Source organism: Danio rerio, chromosome 1 (genome assembly GCF_049306965.1).
Source record: "Danio rerio strain Tuebingen ecotype United States chromosome 1, GRCz12tu, whole genome shotgun sequence".
Classification (NCBI taxonomy): Eukaryota; Metazoa; Chordata; class Actinopteri; order Cypriniformes; family Danionidae; genus Danio; species Danio rerio.
The window spans coordinates 16,023,147-16,044,587 of record NC_133176.1 but is presented as its reverse complement, the minus strand read 5'-3'; the positions used below and the strand labels follow the sequence as shown (position 1 = coordinate 16,044,587).

At 38.1% G+C, this 21,441-nt stretch overlaps 2 protein-coding genes across 7 annotated transcripts; both read right to left on the bottom strand.

Moving 5' to 3' along the window:
* Positions 1-1,916: 1,916 nt before the first annotated feature.
* Positions 1,917-9,008, bottom strand: LOC141385416 (serine/threonine-protein kinase pim-3-like). Of its 2 annotated transcripts, XM_073949504.1 has the most exons (8): positions 8,725-9,008; positions 8,228-8,485; positions 8,028-8,110; positions 7,864-7,914; positions 7,419-7,791; positions 7,115-7,294; positions 6,947-7,042; positions 6,661-6,849 (listed from the first exon to the last, which is right to left on the bottom strand). In XM_073949504.1, exons 1-7 carry the CDS (start codon positions 8,738-8,740, stop codon positions 6,951-6,953), a joined length of 1,053 nt encoding a protein of 350 aa, XP_073805605.1. In that variant the 5' UTR covers positions 8,741-9,008; the 3' UTR covers positions 6,661-6,849; positions 6,947-6,950. The 2 variants fall into 2 exon arrangements, with proteins under 2 accessions (XP_073805606.1, XP_073805605.1); XM_073949505.1 differs by lacking the exons at positions 6,661-6,849; positions 6,947-7,042 and adding an exon at positions 1,917-5,295.
* Positions 9,009-9,666: 658 nt separating this feature from the next.
* LOC141385418 (serine/threonine-protein kinase pim-3-like) lies at positions 9,667-20,902 on the bottom strand. Of its 5 annotated transcripts, none has more exons than XM_073949508.1 (8): positions 20,619-20,902; positions 20,122-20,379; positions 19,922-20,004; positions 19,758-19,808; positions 19,313-19,685; positions 19,009-19,188; positions 17,102-17,189; positions 9,667-10,390 (listed from the first exon to the last, which is right to left on the bottom strand). In XM_073949508.1, exons 1-7 carry the CDS (start codon positions 20,632-20,634, stop codon positions 17,107-17,109), a joined length of 1,044 nt encoding a protein of 347 aa, XP_073805609.1. In that variant the 5' UTR covers positions 20,635-20,902; the 3' UTR covers positions 9,667-10,390; positions 17,102-17,106. The 5 variants fall into 5 exon arrangements, 3 of the variants coding, with proteins under 3 accessions (XP_073805609.1, XP_073805608.1, XP_073805607.1); XR_012405567.1 differs by lacking the exon at positions 9,667-10,390 and adding an exon at positions 12,247-13,953 and having other exon boundaries at positions 16,424-17,189; XR_012405568.1 differs by lacking the exon at positions 9,667-10,390 and adding an exon at positions 12,247-13,935 and having other exon boundaries at positions 16,424-17,189.
* Positions 20,903-21,441: the final 539 nt, after the last annotated feature.

The following is a 21,441-nucleotide window of genomic DNA, read 5'->3' as shown; positions in this document are numbered from 1 at the left end:
ATATAAGTTAAAAAAAGTTTATTATTGTAAATAATAGAAAGTAAATTAAATCGTTCACAATTTCTATGTCTATGCCTATATTTTACAGTCTATGGTCTACGCACGATTTCAGATCACATGGCCGTTTGTATCATCATCTGGTAGGCTACATGGTTCAGTCATATTTATGTACTTTTCATTGGCTCTTGTTTTCAGATTTAATATTATTAAGTTTTATTAATGTTTTCGTTATTTTTGGATGTATGTGAAGGCTTTTTAAGGGACTTTGTGTTCACTCAAGGGCTAGAAAGCACAAAAGTTCACCTGCCGAATGAGTTCCCGCGTCTGACCACAAGATGGCGTCCACAGCAGAAAGGTGCAAGTTTATAAATACATTATTTCTGTTTGTATGAATCTAAATAGCTGTTTTCATCACTAATATACAGCTTTCAATAAGCTAAATTACTATCACAAGGTCTGTAATGACAATTAGCTTATACGTTTGCTAGAATTTTCCTAACCTATCTAGCCTTGTTCATTTATATTAAAACAAAAAAAGATTGTATTAAATTCAGAAAAACATCTCTCGTTTGTCATTACGTTTGATGATTTGATGTGATTTGAGCTTCTGAACTTCTGTTAAGGGTGCAAAGTCTGCATTGAAGCGGCCTGATTTTATACACCAGTTTACAGTAGTAAAAATATATCAAAGTTAATTAAAGTAAACATATTAAAGGTAAACAGGTTTCTATTTTTTGAATATAGTTAAAAATTATTTATAAAATGAATAATATGATTAATAATATGATTCATTTATTATATTGATATACATTTTTTATATTAAATTATCTCTGGGTCATAAAGGATTCTGCTTGCAGCCTACAGTACATCAGCTTTCAGGCTCAGTGCTGTGTTTCTTCTTCTTCTTCTTGGTCTTTACTGACGCTCCTGGTGCAGTGATGTTGCAGTTGCTGTGAAAAGCTAGGCGAGAACACAAACCACAAGTGTTTTTATTCAGGCATGCAACAGACTGAATGTCCTAAAACTGTTTGTGGTCAAGCTGGTGATCTTGCATGCTCAATACACACATCAATGCATGAGATAAACTGTGGTTAGACAAAAACAGAAATAAGAAAAGTAAGAAAATATTTAGTGCACGCTGCAGCTGTAAATGTTGCTTTTATTATTTTCATGACTTGGAATTGATGAGAAACTGAAGATGCAAAAGTCTGATTTATTAAAACACGTGCCATGAATCAGAGACAGTGTAAACAGCACACAACTGAGGTTTGATTTATTTAAAGAAGAGCAGAGCAATGCAACATATACGAGTGCAACATTCAACATTTAAACCAAATTGTAATAATCATTCAACAAAATTTCCTTTCATAAAGCAAATCCATCTGTTTGTATTTCCTATTATCTTTTAATTTCTACATTAGACCTTCTTTAGTTGTTGAGAAATGACAGTATCCTGTTCACTGATCAGACACTTATAATGAATTTAATGTGAGAAGAGAGTTTAGTGTGGAGTAAATTCAGCACAATGGACAGCTCCCTGCAGTGCTGAACTGACTGAACCACATCTGCAGGAGGAAATGCTACAGAGATGTTTAATTACTGCTGAATAATTACTGAACAATATTGAATATTGAAAATCTAACCCATCAGTAGTGATTACTAATTAAACATTTATTTTATATATAAATTAAGGTAAAAGGCGATTATATAAAAATCCTGTTGGGCTTATTCGCTCTAAGACATGCTTTGATAATCATATTTCTTTTAAAGTAATACGGTTTTGTCAATGTTAATAAAAGGAAACACTGAGTTTGTATAATCATTTCTTTTTGTAATTGAACACTCACTTTACAGCTCTTCATCTCTCAGAAAACTCCCTCATTAAACCAATAGTTGCCCTCGCGCACATTAATTCAATTCAATTCAATTCAGCTTTATTTGTATAGCGCTTTTACAATGTAGATTGTGTCAAAGCAGCTTCACATAAATGGTCATAGTAACTGGAACAGTGTGGTTCAGGTTTTAGTGTTTAAGTTCAGTTCAGTTCAGTTTAGCTCTGTTCAGTGTGATTTAATCATTACTGAGAGTTCAAACACTGAAGAGCAAATTCATCGATGCGTAGCTCTACCAATCCTGAACCATGCGAGGCAGTGGCGACAGCGGAGAGGGAAAAAAAACTTCACCTGATGGGAGTGAAGAAAAAAAACCTTGAGAGAACCAGACTCAGTTGGGCACGACCATTTTAATTTCTCCGCTGGCCAAAAGTCTTGTGCAGAAATTCATTCGCCGTGGTTTATGCGGAAGATGGCCTCAATGAAGACTCGTCTGTCCCTGGAGCGTCGCTGGAATCAGACTCATGTTCTCCACTCCCCACGACCATCAGCGCAGCAGCAGCTCAGGATATGGCCTGGTCCCGGATATGGAATCCTTGGGATCATCACGTCGCTGGTCTTGGATCCAATCAGTGACTCCGCCTAATCTGAGGACCTCGGGATGAGTATCCCCAGGTGAAAATAGAGAATAAAGAGAATAATTAGCGTAGCTGCTGTTCATAGTGTATATAAGCAAGATGTAGAAGCCAGTGTGGAACCCGCTAGGTGATGCACTGAGTGTATGCTTTACTAAACAGATAGGTCTTTAATCTAGTTTTGAACTGGGAGAGTGTGTCTGAGCCTCGGACATTACCAGGAAGGCTATTCCAGAGTGTAGGAGCCATGAAAGAGAAGGCTCGACCTCCTTTACTTGATTTTGCTATTCTAGGTACTACCAGAAGCCCTGAATTTTGAGATCTTAAGGAGCGAGTTGGTTCGTAGCGAGACAGAAGGTTGGTTAGATAAACAGGAGCTAGATTATTTAGAGCTTTATAGGTGAGAAGTAATATTTTAAATTCAATACGAAATTTAACAGGCAGCCAGTGTAAGGAGGATAAAATTGGGGTTATATGATCATATTTTCTGGACCTGGTCAGAACTCTGGCTGCTGCATTTTGTACTAATTGAAGTTTGTTAATAGAGGATGCTGGGCAGCCAGCAAATAGAGCATTACAGTAATCCAGTCTCGAAGTCATAAAAGCATGGACTAGCTTTTCTGCATCTGAGATGGATAGCATATTTCGTAATTTAGCGATATTTCTCAGATGAAAGAAGGCAGTTTTTGTGACATGGGATATATGGTTTTTAAAAGTTAGATTGCTGTCTAATATGACACCCAAATCTTTTATAGTAGAGCTAAAGCTAACTTTGTATCCCTCTAATTGTAAATTGAGTTGCGAGATCTGCTGTGTGCAAGATTTAGGCCCAATAAGTAATAATTCTGTTTTGTCTGAGTTTAAGAGAAGAAAATTGTTGGTCATCCAGTCTTTGATGTCTTTGATACACTCAGTTAGTTTAGAAAGTTCAGACGTCTCGTCAGGTTTAGTGGAAATATATAATTGAGTATCATCTGCATAGCAGTGAAAGCTGATCCCATGTCTTCTAATAATGTCTCCCATAGGTAGCATGTAAATTGTAAACAGTAAAGGGCCTAAAACTGATCCTTGAGGAACCCCATACTTTACTGGGCAGATTTGTGAAGGCTGTCCATTAAGATTTACAAACTGGTAGCGGTCAGTTAAGTATGACTTAAACCATTGTAGAGCCTGTCCCTGGACACCTGTAGACTTTAAACGATTTATGAGGATATTGTGGTCAATGGTATCAAATGCCGCACTAAGATCGAGTAAAACTAATAGCGAGACGCACCCTCGGTCAGCAGCTAAGAGTAAATCGTTGGTTATTTTCACTAAGGCGGTTTCTGTACTGTGGTGAGCCCTGAAACCTGACTGAAACACTTCAAAAATATTGTTCGTCTGCAGATAAGAGCATAATTGAGTGGAAACAACTTTTTCTAGTATTTTAGACATAAATGGAAGATTAGAAATAGGCCTATAGTTAGCTAAGTTGTTGGTGTCTAGTTGCGGTTTCTTAATAATAGGCTTAATAACAGCTAGCTTGTAAGAGTTTGGAACATGGCCTATAGATAAAGAAGAGTTGATAATGTTAAGAAGAGGTTCTCCTATAGCAGGTAACAGCTCTTTCAGTAATTTTGTTGGAATTGAGTCTAGCATACACGTAGCTGGTTTAGAGCTATTTATAATTAATTTACAATTTTTAATTTATTTACATTAATCAATACACAAGACTAAAGAAAGCCTAATGGAAAATCTGTGCTTTGTGACAATGATCTAAGAGATCTTATCAGATCAGTGAAGTTTATTTTTCAGTTTGGCTGAAGTGAAAACAGTTTTTGATAAAAACAAACAAAAAATTAAGCACATTATTATTAGCCCTGTAAGATTTTTTTTTTTTTTTTTTTTTTGGCTACAGAACCAAACACTGTTGTCCTATGATTTGCCTAAATTAAACTAACTTTAGTTAACCTAATTAACCCAGTGAGCCTTTAAACTGCACTTTAAGCTGAATACTAGTGTCTTGTAAAATAACTATTAAAATATTGAGTCATGAGTTATTAGAGATTATTTATTTAACATATTATGTTTAAAAATGTGTTGCAAAAGATATTTTCTCAATTAAACCGTGCTGGGGAATTATTTAATCATTCATTACACTCAGAATAATTTATTTCAAGTGTTTATTTCAGTTCATTTTGATGATTATGGATTACAGCGAATATTAGTGTCAATTATAGTTTATCTCTTCATAATATAGCTGTGCTTTAATGATAAGTTTACATGTTTACCTAAAGTTTTATTATTTCAATATTATTCGAATGAATTTTATCGATAATTAATGCAAAGTCCTGCAAATAATTAAGCAACACAATCCTGCAGCCATAGTCCGACTTCAAATACAGAAATAATGTATATTTAATAAAGTATATTAGTAAAATAAGTGTTTATAATTAGTTTTTAAAGTGTATCTTAGTTTCTAATAATACTTTAAATTAAATTAACAGCAAATTCATTATATTTTGTAAAACGATGATTTATAGTGTATTTAATATTAGAATCTTTAACTTCTGATTTTCCAACCACTTTTAGCAAATTCATCCGTGTTAAACTCATATTTTTCATTATTGTGTGTAATCAGTTAAGATAAAATAAAATGAATATAATAACTAAATATATATTCACTTTAATAATGGCCTGTTGTTCATTTTAGAGCAAGAGTCTCCTTGTGCTGAACGGTTTAACAGCACCTCCACATCACCTGCATCAGAGTGTGTTTTCTGCTGGAATCTGCTGTTCAGTGTGTGTTCGGTGTGTGTTCTCCTCTTCTCCATCTGCGTCTACTGCCTCTGTCAGAAGAAAACTACAGGTCATCAGCTATTCGTAAAAAATGTATATCTCAAATTATAAAATGTAAATTATTCTTATCTTTTGTTAAGTTTCTGTAGGTTCTGGGGCTGAGAACAGACATGTTGAGGTATGAGCACATTTTGAGAATAATTTTAATATATATTATTCGCAATAGTTTAGCAGCAACATAAATTACATCAATATAATGTAATATATTTATTTGTTTATTTATTTGTTTATTATTTTAATTAAATATATTCTGTTTCAGGCTGGTGAAGAAGTGTGTTATGCTTCATTAGACATGCCTTCCACACAGCAACAAAGGCAGAGGAATGAAAAAGGCTCAGAGTTCAGACTTCAGTATTTATTCTGATGTCAGAACCAGCAGAATGTAAAGTAGAGTAAACTAAAGTCATTGTTCTTTAGTAGAAATATGATTCAAAAGAGTGTTAATGACAATGTTCTGGCATCTGCATCCTATTTTCATTGATTCTAATATTGTAAGTTTTTAATGATTAAAAATGTAAATACATTTAAGAAAGGTTAAATGTTTTTTTCAGAATATTTGACTTGCAGTCTCAGAAAGGACTCAGTGTTGTTTCTGGGTCTCTCAGTTTAATATAATTTAAGCCAATCACATGAGTGCATATGCAGTAGTACTCCCAGCTAAAACTGAAGTTCTTAAACTCTTTTCATGCCACAAAACAAACATCTCCCTGCTACAACAACAGAAATGTAGAATGCAAATGTACATCTAACAGAGCTCTGAACATTCCTAATATTAAAAAAACAAAAAACTAGGTCTTAGATCATCAGATGTGTACACCATTTCAGAGGTTTTACTGCTACTGTGGGCAAATTACCACAACAACTCCACCAAAACTTATATATTATAGATCTATAAGATCATTTCATGGAATAACAACCAAAACAATATTTCATCACACCTTTAGCCTCAGTCAGTAGAGCTGCAATCTTCATTTTAAAACCATTATGAAAACCTCCATTAAGAGGACTTAAATGGATAGTTCACCCCAAAATAACAATTCTGTATCATTAACTCCCTTTCACTTGCTCCAAACCTGTTTGAGTTTCTTTATTCTGTTCAATACAAAGGAAGATATTTTGAAGAAAGCTGAAAAGCTGTACCCATTGACTTGTTTGTTTTTGCTACTATGAAAGTCAACGGTTACAGGTTTTCAGCTTCTTCAAAACATTTTATTTTGTGCAAAACAGAAAACAAGAAACTCTTAAAGATTTGAAACCGCTTGAGTTTGAGTAAACAGTGAGTAAATCTGGATTTCTGTGTGAACTCTCCCTTTATTTGAGCTCTCTCCAGTCACTCTAGGAAGACACTACACCTGGATTATTTGTCTAAATAATACGTTTATTATTAAAATCCCTATTAACATTAAATTCATCTGAAGCGGTGGCTTAGTGCAGGTAAAGGGGCCCCGGCCCTGGGTGAGTCGGCCATTAGTTAATGCCCACTCCTCATTCTGCAGGTGATCAGGAAGCAGTTCTCTGCACTTCCTGTGTGACTCCTGCTCACCCTACACAAATCATTAAGATCATTAATCCAGACTGACCCTAACAACACAATCAAAGCCATGAGTGCGTCACTCAGATAAGTGTCAAGTCACTGGCCACCTGTTCACTGTAACCAGGGATGGCGCTCAATATCGTCCAAACTGGGCCGATCAGCCGCCGCTGGACTGAGACACCAGCCAATCAGCTGACGGCACTCTGATACACACAACACTGTGTTCAGAAACACAGAGCAACACACTTCTGCTGATCTCTCAGTGAGTCTCTTACCTGTTGACAGAGTTATGGGGAAGGTCAGTTTGCTCCTGGACGTGACCCTCAGTGAGCCTCCGAAGGGGAAACGGTTGCACAGGATGTTGAAGAGGGTCACTCCTACTGACCACACCGTAGCTGGACCCGCATGGTAGCGCTGTCTGCAGAACCACTCAGGTGGAGCGTATTGAATAGTTCCTGAGAGACACAAGGAGACACAAACACCCGTTCAAAACACTCCAGCACACACAAATTCCCTTTGGTGGATCATCAAAAGCTCACAAACATCCACAGAGTGTTTCCTTCTGCAACACAAACCCACCTGCGAAGTATTTGTAGGCCGAGCGCTTGAGCAGATCTCCACAGCCGAAGTCCAGCAGCTTGATGTCCTGGGACTCTGTGGAGATCAGCAGGTTCTCTGGCTTGACGTCCCGGTGCAGGACTCCGCGGCTCTCGCAGTGTTTCAGAGCCGCGATCAGCTGCACCAACACTTTCTTGGCCAGACCCTCATCCAGACAGTCGTTCTCCTCACAGAAGCTCTGGAGGTCTTGGCAGGGATCCGGACGCTCCAGGATCAGGATGTAGCGTCTGGGACGGTCAAACCAGTCTAGCAGCTGCAGGACGTTGGGGCAGGCAGGAGCTGAATTGACGCGGGTCATCAGTGCCACCTCCAGCGGCAGCCGACCCTGACCTTCCTGCAGGACAAACGATTGGATTCAGAACCCAATGAAACATCAAACACAACAACAGGTTCACACTGAACTCACAACTCTCAGTCTCCTCTGTGTCCGCTCTTTAGACACATACTTGATGGCGACCTGTAGACAGATAAAGCATAATAAATCACACCTGCCTGATCCTCACACATCACATTTACTGAGATCAGGATTTCTAAAGGCTGTTTGAATGAAGAGCGGAGAAAACGACTTACTGGCAGTCCATCAGACCTGCGCATCCCAGCAAACACAGAGCCAAATCCACCGTCTCCCAGCAGTGGGCCCTTTGCATACGCGTCTGCAACACAGAGGAGCAGTAGAAATGTGTGTTCAAAGAAAACATGCAGCAGTAGAGAAAACTGTAAAAGAGCATTACTGAAACATCATCATCACTTCTTCAATAAGCCATTCTGACCTCTGCGAGAGCGTTTGAGAGCTCTTCTAGATGAGGTGGACGGACGTTCATCTTCTGGTGTTTGCTGGCTGCCGCTCTGCCGCTTCCTCTTCCTGTTACCCTGATCTGTGGACACAGATTTGGCCAACAGGGAAGGCAGAGGTGCGAGAAATCCATCAAGCTCTTGGCTCACGGTCTGGGTTTCACCATCACCATCATGTGTCCTGACGTCCTGAACAGCTGCCTGGATGAAAGCAGAACTCCTGGATCTGGAGCGGCCTGAGACAACGACAACAACAACAACATATCACGTTTATTATAAGATTATAAGAATTAATCAACAATTAACTTTAGTAGCTGCATCTACAGAGAATAAAAGACATCTGATCACTTATATCGGGGAACAGTTGTGTTGAAATGGGTTCATTTGTACCAGTTTATTTACATCACATTTCCCCAAACATTACACAACATCATATCATGATTGATCATAAACAAATAAAAACTAAAACACTCACTGCGGTTTTCACCCATCTGACAAACTCCTCCAAACTCCAGCAAACCTGAAAACAAGAACAAAGATCAAATATCAATAAAAATGTCAATAAAAACAAGATCAAAATCAAAATAAACACAACAAAAGAGCAACAAAACGTGTCAAAAGGAATAATTTCAGCTCTGAGCGTCGATCTCCTTGTAAAATAAAAGTCTTCTGTCAGAAATTCTCTGGTCTCCTTGAAGAATCGCAGTATCAGCACAGTAATCCTCAGCAAATGTCTCAGAAATTCGCCTCTCCTCAATCAACAGATAGCGGCGAGTCTCGGTGTTTATATATGGAGTCAAATCATAACACGCGTTGCTATAGCAACCACAATTTGAATCGCCAATCTGAATCACGTGAGTAAACGATTCATCTCATCTCAACATATAAATAATAAATAATTAATAATAATAATAAACATAGTTAAAATAATAATAATTATAATAATAATAATAATGAAGTTTAAATCAATTAATTTATAATTCACGAAACTGTAATAATAATGCTAAATGAGCAAGATTGGTTTGACAAGGTTTGACTTTGTAAAATGTACAGCTATTTAGGAATTAATTAAATTAAAATAATAAAATTGACTCATATATTTTCTATTAGTGGCCCAAGCAATGTAAGTGCATGCTGTTTAATTACACGTACAGTGCTAACTGCTCACGTAGATATTAGGAATATAAGTTAAAAAAAGTTTATTATTGTAAATAATAGAAAGTAAATTAAATCGTTCACAATTTCTATGTCTATGCCTATATTTCACAGTCTATGGTCTACGCACGATTTCAGATCACATGGCCGTTTGTATCATCATCTGGTAGGCTACATGGTTCAGTCATATTTATGTACTTTTCATTGGCTCTTGTTTTCAGATTTAATATTATTAAGTTTTATTAATGTTTTCGTTATTTTTGGATGTATGTGAAGGCTTTTTAAGGGACTTTGTGTTCACTCAACGGCTAGAAAGCACAAAAGTTCACCTGCCGAATGAGTTCCCGCGTCTGACCACAAGATGGCGTCCACAGCAGAAAGGTGCAAGTTTATAAATACATTATTTCTGTTTGTATGAATCTAAATAGCTGTTTTCATCACTAATATACAGCTTTCAATAAGCTAAATTACTATCACAAGGTCTGTAATGACAATTAGCTTATACGTTTGCTAGAATTTTCCTAACCTATCTAGCCTTGTTCATTTATATTAAAACAAAAAAAGATTGTATTTTATTCAGAAAAACATCTCTCGTTTGTCATTACGTTTGATGATTTGATGTGATTTGAGCTTCTGAACTTCTGTTAAGGGTGCAAAGTCTGCATTGAAGCGGCCTGATTTTATACACCAGTTTACAGTAGTAAAAATATATCAAAGTTAATTAAAGTAAACATATTAAAGGTAAACAGGTTTCTATTTTTTGAATGTAGTTAAAAATTATTTATAAAATGAATAATATGATTAATAATATGATTCATTTACTATATTGATATACATTTTTCATATTAAATTATCTCTGGGTCATAAAGGATTCTGCTTGCAGCCTACAGTACATCAGCTTTCAGGCTCAGTGCTGTGTTTCTTCTTCTTCTTCTTGGTCTTTACTGACGCTCCTGGTGCAGTGATGTTGCTGTTGCTGTGAAAAGCTAGGCGAGAACACAAACCACAAGTGTTTTTATTCAGGCATGCAACAGACTGAATGTCCTAAAACTGTTTGTGGTCAAGCTGGTGATCTTGCATGCTCAATACACACATCAATGCATGAGATAAACTGTGGTTAGACAAAAACAGAAATAAGAAAAGTAAGAAAATATTTAGTGCACGCTGCAGCTGTAAATGTTGCTTTTATTATTTTCATGACTTGGAATTGATGAGAAACTGAAGATGCAAAAGTCTGATTTATTAAAACACGTGCCATGAATCAGAGACAGTGTAAACAGCACACAACTGAGGTTTGATTTATTTAAAGAAGAGCAGAGCAATGCAACATATACGAGTGCAACATTCAACATTTAAACCAAATTGTAATAATCATTCAACAAAATTTCCTTTCATAAAGCAAATCCATCTGTTTGTATTTCCTATTATCTTTTAATTTCTACATTAGACCTTCTTTAGTTGTTGAGAAATGACAGTATCCTGTTCACTGATCAGACACTTATAATGAATTTAATGTGAGAAGAGAGTTTAGTGTGGAGTAAATTCAGCACAATGGACAGCTCCCTGCAGTGCTGAACTGACTGAACCACATCTGCAGGAGGAAATGCTACAGAGATGTTTAATTACTGCTGAATAATTACTGAACAATATTGAATATTGAAAATCTAACCCATCAGTAGTGATTACTAATTAAACATTTATTTTATATATAAATTAAGGTAAAAGGCGATTATATAAAAATCCTGTTGGGCTTATTCGCTCTAAGACATGCTTTGATAATCATATTTCTTTTAAAGTAATACGGTTTTGTCAATGTTAATAAAAGGAAACACTGAGTTTGTATAATCATTTCTTTTTGTAATTGAACACTCACTTTACAGCTCTTCATCTCTCAGAAAACTCCCTCATTAAACCAATAGTTGCCCTCGCGCACATTAATCAATACACAAGACTAAAGAAAGCCTAATGGAAAATCTGTGCTTTGTGACAATGATCTAAGAGATCTTATCAGATCAGTGAAGTTTATTTTTCAGTTTGGCTGAAGTGAAAACAGTTTTTGATAAAAACAAACAAAAAATTAAGCACATTATTATTAGCCCTGTAAGATTTTTTTTTTTTTTTTTTTTTTGGCTACAGAACCAAACACTGTTGTCCTATGATTTGCCTAAATTAAACTAACTTTAGTTAACCTAATTAACCCAGTGAGCCTTTAAACTGCACTTTAAGCTGAATACTAGTGTCTTGTAAAATAACTATTAAAATATTGTGTCATGAGTTATTAGAGATTATTTATTTAACATATTATGTTTAAAAATGTGTTGCAAAAGATATTTTCTCAATTAAACCGTGCTGGGGAATTATTTAATCATTCATTACACTCAGAATAATTTATTTCAAGTGTTTATTTCAGTTCATTTTGATGATTATGGTTTACAGCGAATATTAGTGTCAATTATAGTTTATCTCTTCATAATATAGCTGTGCTTTAATGATAAGTTTACATGTTTACCTAAAGTTTTATTATTTTAATATTATTTGAATGAATTTTATCGATAATTAATGCAAAGTCCTGCAAATAATTAAGCAACACAATCCTGCAGCCATAGTCCGACTTCAAATACAGAAATAATGTATATTTAATAAAGTATATTAGTAAAATAAGTGTTTATAATTAGTTTTTAAAGTGTATCTTAGTTTCTAATAATACTTTAAATTAAATTAACAGCAAATTCATTATATTTTGTAAAACGATGATTTATAGTGTGTAAGATTTCCCCTATATTAGGCACCAGATTCAGCAAAGTTCAGCAGGTCGACCCGGAGACATGAGAAGAGACCAAACTGTAGTTAGAATGGTTTATTCTGCAAGCCTGACAACACAGGATGGACAGGGATATTTATACACAGGGGCTGATAGCAGAAAGGCACTCCAAATATGGGCTAGTCATACAGCATTTTCTCTTAACATGAATCAGCATATTTCATATCTGAGCATAGTGGAATTTTCCAGCGTGGGTGAAGCTGCGAAATGAAACCAGACCATGGTCTCATATTTTTAACACCTGCAAGACTGAAACCAGACCATGGCCTCATATTTCTGACACACAAATACATATACACACAAAACCACAAGCACTTCTGCACGTAGCTGCAAACACACTAAAAAGAGGACAAAATGTTCTCTCAGTCCCCTCTTTTAGGCCGAAGGCCTAACGCATTAGTTTATAATTTTGGCCCATCATACTATCCATGGTAGCATAAACACGATTCATCAAACATTGTAAAAGAAAGGGGCCACAGCAACAAATAAGAAGGAAAATAATACATACAGGAATTATCATAGTAAGGAAAGGAGTCACCCAGCCGAACAGACCCATCATCCAACCCCAAGTTGTGTCGGGAACATAATCAGAAGTCATAGTAGTCTTTAACCCTTGGAGAGTGGACATAGCAGTACTCATTTACATACCCCCCCCTGGGATGCTGTTAAGAGATCTAGAGCCATTCTATTTTGCAAAACCATGGTACGTAAGTTTCCAAGTTCCTTATTCTGGGCTTCATTAATTATTTTGGAGGCATTTAGGAATAGGCCCATGCGATAGTCTAGGGTTTCAATTCTCAATAAAGCTTTTCCCACACCTATTTGCGGAAATAGAGCCAATACCATTTTACTACCAGTGGTCCATAATTTGAAATCCTCGGGCACGTCAGTACCCCATACAGAGTCATGGGGCTTCATTTCAGGGACACTGCGTTTAACTCTTTGCTGCGCTGACAGGACCTGGGCTGTCACAATAGAAGTGTGATCAGTCACATGCACAGGGGCACACTGCCCCGTCCAGTTGGCCGGTAATGACATGTAGGCGTTTTTTCCACACAATCACCACCCACCCTGGACCACATAAGTGCCATTTGAGGGTCCTGAGATGTCGACTGGGGCCCCCTCTCCCGAGGAGGCAATTTGTTGACAGTTAACAGTGCTTCCCATGAAATGAGAGCCCATGGTCTGGTTATAACACACAGGGTGTGTAATAGAGTGGTTAATAAAAACCTTGTGGCTAATAGGTGAGGGTTTAGCATGGCCAAATTTTACCCAAAATAGAGCATCACATGTACCATTTCTAATGCCAATCCGGTATGGATCGTAGTCATCGACAATTATATATGGATTCTGGTACCCTGATCCTGCAAAACTGGCTGAACATTTAGCAGCTGTTTTATTCATGGGTTTAGCATAAAGAGGGGTTTGCTTGGCTGAATGAGGCATAACAGAACATACATAACAACCAGATACATTATATGACCTAGCTAAAACTTTCACTTATTGATACCACATATTATTTCAATAGGATTGTCAGCCCCATCCTCTGCCCATCCAAATTCATGATCATGTGTCCAGCGTTTCAGCCTGGCTGCATTAGCTTGAGCAACAAGAAAGAGAAACAGTCCCAATGTCCATAGCCACTTCATGCTTATCCTTCTAGTAGTTATGCTGCGTGGAGGTGCTAGCTGATGTGGGGGCCCCCAAAATCTGTAAAACAAAGAGAGTCTGCAGACAGATTATCATAGTACAAAACTTATACATTTTTATTATTCAATAGGTGCTCGTTTTATCCTGGTTGCATGGATCCACTGTGGAGAAGAGGAGGTTAAAACGGCGGTTCTGGTTACAGCCACGACATCCGTCGGGGGGCCATATTTGGGGTCCCCCAGTTCTGTGCTCATTTTATTGAACTGTCTAATCATTACTCTGTCACCAACCTTAAAGGGGTGTGTTGGGTCTACCGGCATCGGGGCTGAACCAGAATGTATGTTAGTCCAGTATGCATGCAATGTTGTTAGTAGCTGTTGTGCACATTCACTCATATGAATATCCAAAGAACCGTCACCCAGTGTGGTACCCCTTTGCCTCCATGGTGAGGGAAAGGGTCGTCCCATCACAGTCTCATAAGGAGACAGACCGTGAAGACTTTTGTGAGGAAACATCCTCATGTCTGCTAAAACGAGAGGTAGCAAGGCGAGCCAATTTGAGTGCCCTGCATGTTGCATAGCCTTTCTTAATTTGTCCTTGATAGTCCTATTAGTTCGTTCTACTATACCAGATGATTGTGGATGGTAGGGAATATGTAGCTGCCAATTAATTTGGAGTTCTTTAGCTAGATTTTGTATTACTTTCGCAGTAAATGAGGTTCCCTTATCTGAGTCTATGGCACATGGTATACCATATCTTGGAATGATTTCTCTTGTCAAACATCTGACAACTGTATTAGCATCTTCCTTACTGCATGGGAAGGCTTCAACCCATTTTGAAAATTTGTCCACAAAAACCAGTAAATATTTATTAGGACCCCTCTTTGGCAGATGTGTGAAATCTACCTGCCATTCCTGAAAAGGTGTTTCAGGGAGGGGCAATTGTTGATGTTTAGCTTGAGGTTTAGTGATATTATTTTGAGCACATATCAGACATCTATCTAGCGTGTTATTGACATGGTGCTGTAAATTATTGATGCACAAAAAGGAACTCATTGTGTCTATTAACTCATTGTGTCTATTAACTCATTGTGTCTATTACCCCTCTTCGGCCGCGGTGTGTAACACCGTGAAACTCGCGGACGAGAAAAGGTGCACAGGATGATGGCAGGCATAAACGGCCTTTGCCATCTAGCATTATTCCATTAGGATCAGTCGTGGCGTCACATTCAGACCAGTAAGTATGGTACTAAGTATTTAGTAAGCTGCTGTTTTAGATGTATTAGGAGCTCCTCCTGATCATCTTTCCACGCGAGGCGTGTTTTTATACGAGTACGTGTCTTTTTATCATCTGTTTCTTCCTTAACAGTTTCTGTTTGTACTATATCAAGCTTGCGATCAAGAGCAGGTATTTTTGTTGTTATTTCTTCATCGTCATAGGACGAACCCATTTTGGTTTGAAGGATAAATCGATAATCTGCCCCAATTAGTTGGCAGTGACGCGAGCTGCGCAACAACATGTCTACAAATTGCAGTGGTTTGTCCACTTCGGGCAGAAGAGATATGAGATCTTTAAGAACAGAGGGTGAGGGCGGAATTATCTCTATCCCTCGTGGTTTAGCAACCCACGCCGCAGCCACATTAGAGGCTGAGGCAGCGCCCTCAGCGCCGTCAGGGGAGTCTGCCTTAGTTTTAATAATTTCTGTCAGTGACGGGTAAATAGAAGGCACTGTAGGAGAAGCACTTACAGAGCATGAAATAGATTGCGGAGGCCCCGTATAAGGGGGTGGTGACGTCATGGTGGTTTTAGCAGCTGCAAGAGAGCCCCTCTTATCTGCCGTAAGGGCGTGTTACTTCGGCTTTTGGGTTTGGGGACAGATTTCAAAACAGTTTTGGGTGTAAAAATGCCTTTTTTATCTCTCCATATAGAGCTCATTGTATACCATGTGTCATATCCATTCATCATATACTGATCATCCCATTCAGGATCTCCATATCCTTCGTACGTTAATTTATAAGCTGATTGGAGGAAACCTGGATCAAAGGTTCCTTCCCTGGGGAAGTTTCTCCATTGAGATTGCCCCTCTGTCCACCCAGCTAAGTTGGACAGCCAAGGTTCAGTATAAAATCCCCAGCCACATCTATCCATCCACTCTTTTGGACTCTCACTGGGTTCTGGTTTTGGATATCCTTGTCCCATATTGCTGAAGCTGGTGCGTAATACTTATTTACTAAAATTTATTAAATCCCCTGATTTGTGGAACCCAAATTTAATTGAGTACGACAACACAAATCCTTCTGTGCAATTTACTGTTGAAAGTAAACTTGACAGGCTAGCAAGTGTCAAATTAATAAATTTTCCTGATTTGTGGAACCCAAATTTAATTGAGTACGACGACACAAATCCTTCTGGGCAATTTACTGTGGAAAGTAAACTTGCCAGGATACTCTGTGCTCTAGAACACAGACCTCTCAACTCAATTGTAACTAAAATCTTACGATTTCCTGAGATACACCGGAGCAGGCAGTGTGAATAAAAATTCTCTTACCTGATCAGATGTATCCCGGACGAGCCCCCAGATCTGTAAGATTTCCCCTATATTAGGCACCAGATTCAGCAAAGTTCAGCAGGTCGACCCGGAGACATGAGAAGAGACCAAACTGTAGTTAGAATGGTTTATTCTGCAAGCCTGACAACACAGGATGGACAGGGATATTTATACACAGGGGCTGATAGCAGAAAGGCACTCCAAATATGGGCTAGTCATACAGCATTTTCTCTTAACATGAATCAGCATATTTCATATCTGAGCATAGTGGAATTTTCCAGCGTGGGTGAAGCTGCGAAATGAAACCAGACCATGGTCTCATATTTTTAACACCTGCAAGACTGAAACCAGACCATGGCCTCATATTTCTGACACACAAATACATATACACACAAAACCACAAGCACTTCTGCACGTAGCTGCAAACACACTAAAAAGAGGACAAAATGTTCTCTCATAGTGTATTTAATATTAGAATCTTTAACTTCTGATTTTCCAACCACTTTTAGCAAATTCATCCGTGTTAAACTCATATTTTTCATTATTGTGTGTAATCAGTTAAGATAAAATAAAATGAATATAATAACTAAATATATATTCACTTTAATAATGGCCTGTTGTTCATTTTAGAGCAAGAGTCTCCTTGTGCTGAACGGTTTAACAGCACCTCCACATCACCTGCATCAGAGTGTGTTTTCTGCTGGAATCTGCTGTTCAGTGTGTGTTCGGTGTGTGTTCTCCTCTTCTCCATCTGCGTCTACTGCCTCTGTCAGAAGAAAACTACAGGTCATCAGCTATTCGTAAAAAATGTATATCTCAAATTATAAAATGTAAATTATTCTTATCTTTTGTTAAGTTTCTGTAGGTTCTGGGGCTGAGAACAGACATGTTGAGGTATGAGCACATTTTGAGAATAATTTTAATATATATTATTCGCAATAGTTTAGCAGCAACATAAATTACATCAATATAATGTAATATATTTATTTGTTTATTTATTTGTTTATTATTTTAATTAAATATATTCTGTTTCAGGCTGGTGAAGAAGTGTGTTATGCTTCATTAGACATGCCTTCCACACAGCAACAAAGGCAGAGGAATGAAAAAGGCTCAGAGTTCAGACTTCAGTATTTATTCTGATGTCAGAACCAGCAGAATGTAAAGTAGAGTAAACTAAAGTCATTGTTCTTTAGTAGAAATATGATTCAAAAGAGTGTTAATGACAATGTTCTGGCATCTGCATCCTATTTTCATTGATTCTAATATTGTAAGTTTTTAATGATTAAAAATGTAAATACATTTAAGAAAGGTTAAATGTTTTTTTCAGAATATTTGACTTGCAGTCTCAGAAAGGACTCAGTGTTGTTTCTGGGTCTCTCAGTTTAATATAATTTAAGCCAATCACATGAGTGCATATGCAGTAGTACTCCCAGCTAAAACTGAAGTTCTTAAACTCTTTTCATGCCACAAAACAAACATCTCCCTGCTACAACAACAGAAATGTAGAATGCAAATGTACATCTAACAGAGCTCTGAACATTCCTAATATTAAAAAAACAAAAAACTAGGTCTTAGATCATCAGATGTGTACACCATTTCAGAGGTTTTACTGCTACTGTGGGCAAATTACCACAACAACTCCACCAAAACTTATATATTATAGATCTATAAGATCATTTAATGGAATAACAACCAAAACAATATTTCATCACACCTTTAGCCTCAGTCAGTAGAGCTGCAATCTTCATTTTAAAACCATTATGAAAACCTCCATTAAGAGGACTTAAATGGATAGTTCACCCCAAAATAACAATTCTGTATCATTAACTCCCTTTCACTTGCTCCAAACCTGTTTGAGTTTCTTTATTCTGTTCAATACAAAGGAAGATATTTTGAAGAAAGCTGAAAAGCTGTACCCATTGACTTGTTTGTTTTTGCTACTATGAAAGTCAACGGTTACAGGTTTTCAGCTTCTTCAAAACATTTTATTTTGTGCAAAACAGAAAACAAGAAACTCTTAAAGATTTGAAACCGCTTGAGTTTGAGTAAACAGTGAGTAAATCTGGATTTCTGTGTGAACTCTCCCTTTATTTGAGCTCTCTCCAGTCACTCTAGGAAGACACTACACCTGGATTATTTGTCTAAATAATACGTTTATTATTAAAATCCCTATTAACATTAAATTCATCTGAAGCGGTGGCTTAGTGCAGGTAAAGGGGCCCCGGCCCTGGGTGAGTCGGCCATTAGTTAATGCCCACTCCTCATTCTGCAGGTGATCAGGAAGCAGTTCTCTGCACTTCCTGTGTGACTCCTGCTCACCCTACACAAATCATTAAGATCATTAATCCAGACTGACCCTAACAACACAATCAAAGCCATGAGTGCGTCACTCAGATAAGTGTCAAGTCACTGGCCACCTGTTCACTGTAACCAGGGATGGCGCTCAATATCGTCCAAACTGGGCCGATCAGCCGCCGCTGGACTGAGACACCAGCCAATCAGCTGACGGCACTCTGATACACACAACACTGTGTTCAGAAACACAGAGCAACACACTTCTGCTGATCTCTCAGTGAGTCTCTTACCTGTTGACAGAGTTATGGGGAAGGTCAGTTTGCTCCTGGACGTGACCCTCAGTGAGCCTCCGAAGGGGAAACGGTTGCACAGGATGTTGAAGAGGGTCACTCCTACTGACCACACCGTAGCTGGACCCGCATGGTAGCGCTGTCTGCAGAACCACTCAGGTGGAGCGTATTGAATAGTTCCTGAGAGACACAAGGAGACACAAACACCCATTCAAAACACTCCAGCACACACAAATTCCCTTTGGTGGATCATCAAAAGCTCACAAACATCCACAGAGTGTTTCCTTCTGCAACACAAACCCACCTGCGAAGTATTTGTAGGCCGAGCGCTTGAGCAGATCTCCACAGCCGAAGTCCAGCAGCTTGATGTCCTGGGACTCTGTGGAGATCAGCAGGTTCTCTGGCTTGACGTCCCGGTGCAGGACTCCGCGGCTCTCGCAGTGTTTCAGAGCCGCGATCAGCTGCACCAACACTTTCTTGGCCAGACCCTCATCCAGACAGTCGTTCTCCTCACAGAAGCTCTGGAGGTCTTGGCAGGGATCCGGACGCTCCAGGATCAGGATGTAGCGTCTGGGACGGTCAAACCAGTCTAGCAGCTGCAGGACGTTGGGGCAGGCAGGAGCTGAATTGACGCGGGTCATCAGTGCCACCTCCAGCGGCAGCCGACCCTGACCTTCCTGCAGGACAAACGATTGGATTCAGAACCCAATGAAACATCAAACACAACAACAGGTTCACACTGAACTCACAACTCTCAGTCTCCTCTGTGTCCGCTCTTTAGACACATACTTGATGGCGACCTGTAGACAGATAAAGCATAATAAATCACACCTGCCTGATCCTCACACATCACATTTACTGAGATCAGGATTTCTAAAGGCTGTTTGAATGAAGAGCGGAGAAAACGACTTACTGGCAGTCCATCAGACCTGCGCATCCCAGCAAACACAGAGCCAAATCCACCGTCTCCCAGCAGTGGGCCCTTTGCATACGCGTCTGCAACACAGAGGAGCAGTAGAAATGTGTGTTCAAAGAAAACATGCAGCAGTAGAGAAAACTGTAAAAGAGCATTACTGAAACATCATCATCACTTCTTCAATAAGCCATTCTGACCTCTGCGAGAGCGTTTGAGAGCTCTTCTAGATGAGGTGGACGGACGTTCATCTTCTGGTGTTTGCTGGCTGCCGCTCTGCCGCTTCCTCTTCCTGTTACCCTGATCTGTGGACACAGATTTGGCCAACAGGGAAGGCAGAGGTGCGAGAAATCCATCAAGCTCTTGGCTCACGGTCTGGGTTTCACCATCACCATCATGTGTCCTGACGTCCTGAACAGCTGCCTGGATGAAAGCAGAACTCCTGGATCTGGAGCGGCCTGAGACAACGACAACAACAACAACATATCACGTTTATTATAAGATTATAAGAATTAATCAACAATTAACTTTAGTAGCTGCATCTACAGAGAATAAAAGACATCTGATCACTTATATCGGGGAACAGTTGTGTTGAAATGGGTTCATTTGTACCAGTTTATTTACATCACATTTCCCCAAACATTACACAACATCATATCATGATTGATCATAAACAAATAAAAACTAAAACACTCACTGCGGTTTTCACCCATCTGACAAACTCCTCCAAACTCCAGCAAACCTGAAAACAAGAACAAAGATCAAATATCAATAAAAATGTCAATAAAAACAAGATCAAAATCAAAATAAACACAACAAAAGAGCAACAAAACGTGTCAAAAGGAATAATTTCAGCTCTGAGCGTCGATCTCCTTGTAAAATAAAAGTCTTCTGTCAGAAATTCTCTGGTCTCCTTGAAGAATCGCAGTATCAGCACAGTAATCCTCAGCAAATGTCTCAGAAATTCGCCTCTCCTCAATCAACAGATAGCGGCGAGTCTCGGTGTTTATATATGGAGTCAAATCATAACACGCGTTGCTATAGCAACCACAATTTGAATCGCCAATCTGAATCACGTGAGTAAACGATTCATCTCATCTCAACATATAAATAATAAATAATTAATAATAATAATAAACATAGTTAAAATAATAATAATTATAATAATAATAATAATGAAGTTTAAATCAATTAATTTATAATTCACGAAACTGTAATAATAATGCTAAATGAGCAAGATTGGTTTGACAAGGTTTGACTTTGTAAAATGTACAGCTATTTAGGAATTAATTAAATTAAAATAATAAAATTGACTCATATATTTTCTATTAGTGGCCCAAGCAATGTAAGTGCATGCTGTTTAATTACACGTACAGTGCTAACTGCTCACGTAGATATTAGGAATATAAGTTAAAAAAAGTTTATTATTGTAAATAATAGAAAGTAAATTAAATCGTTCACAATTTCTATGTCTATGCCTATATTTCACAGTCTATGGTCTACGCACGATTTCAGATCAC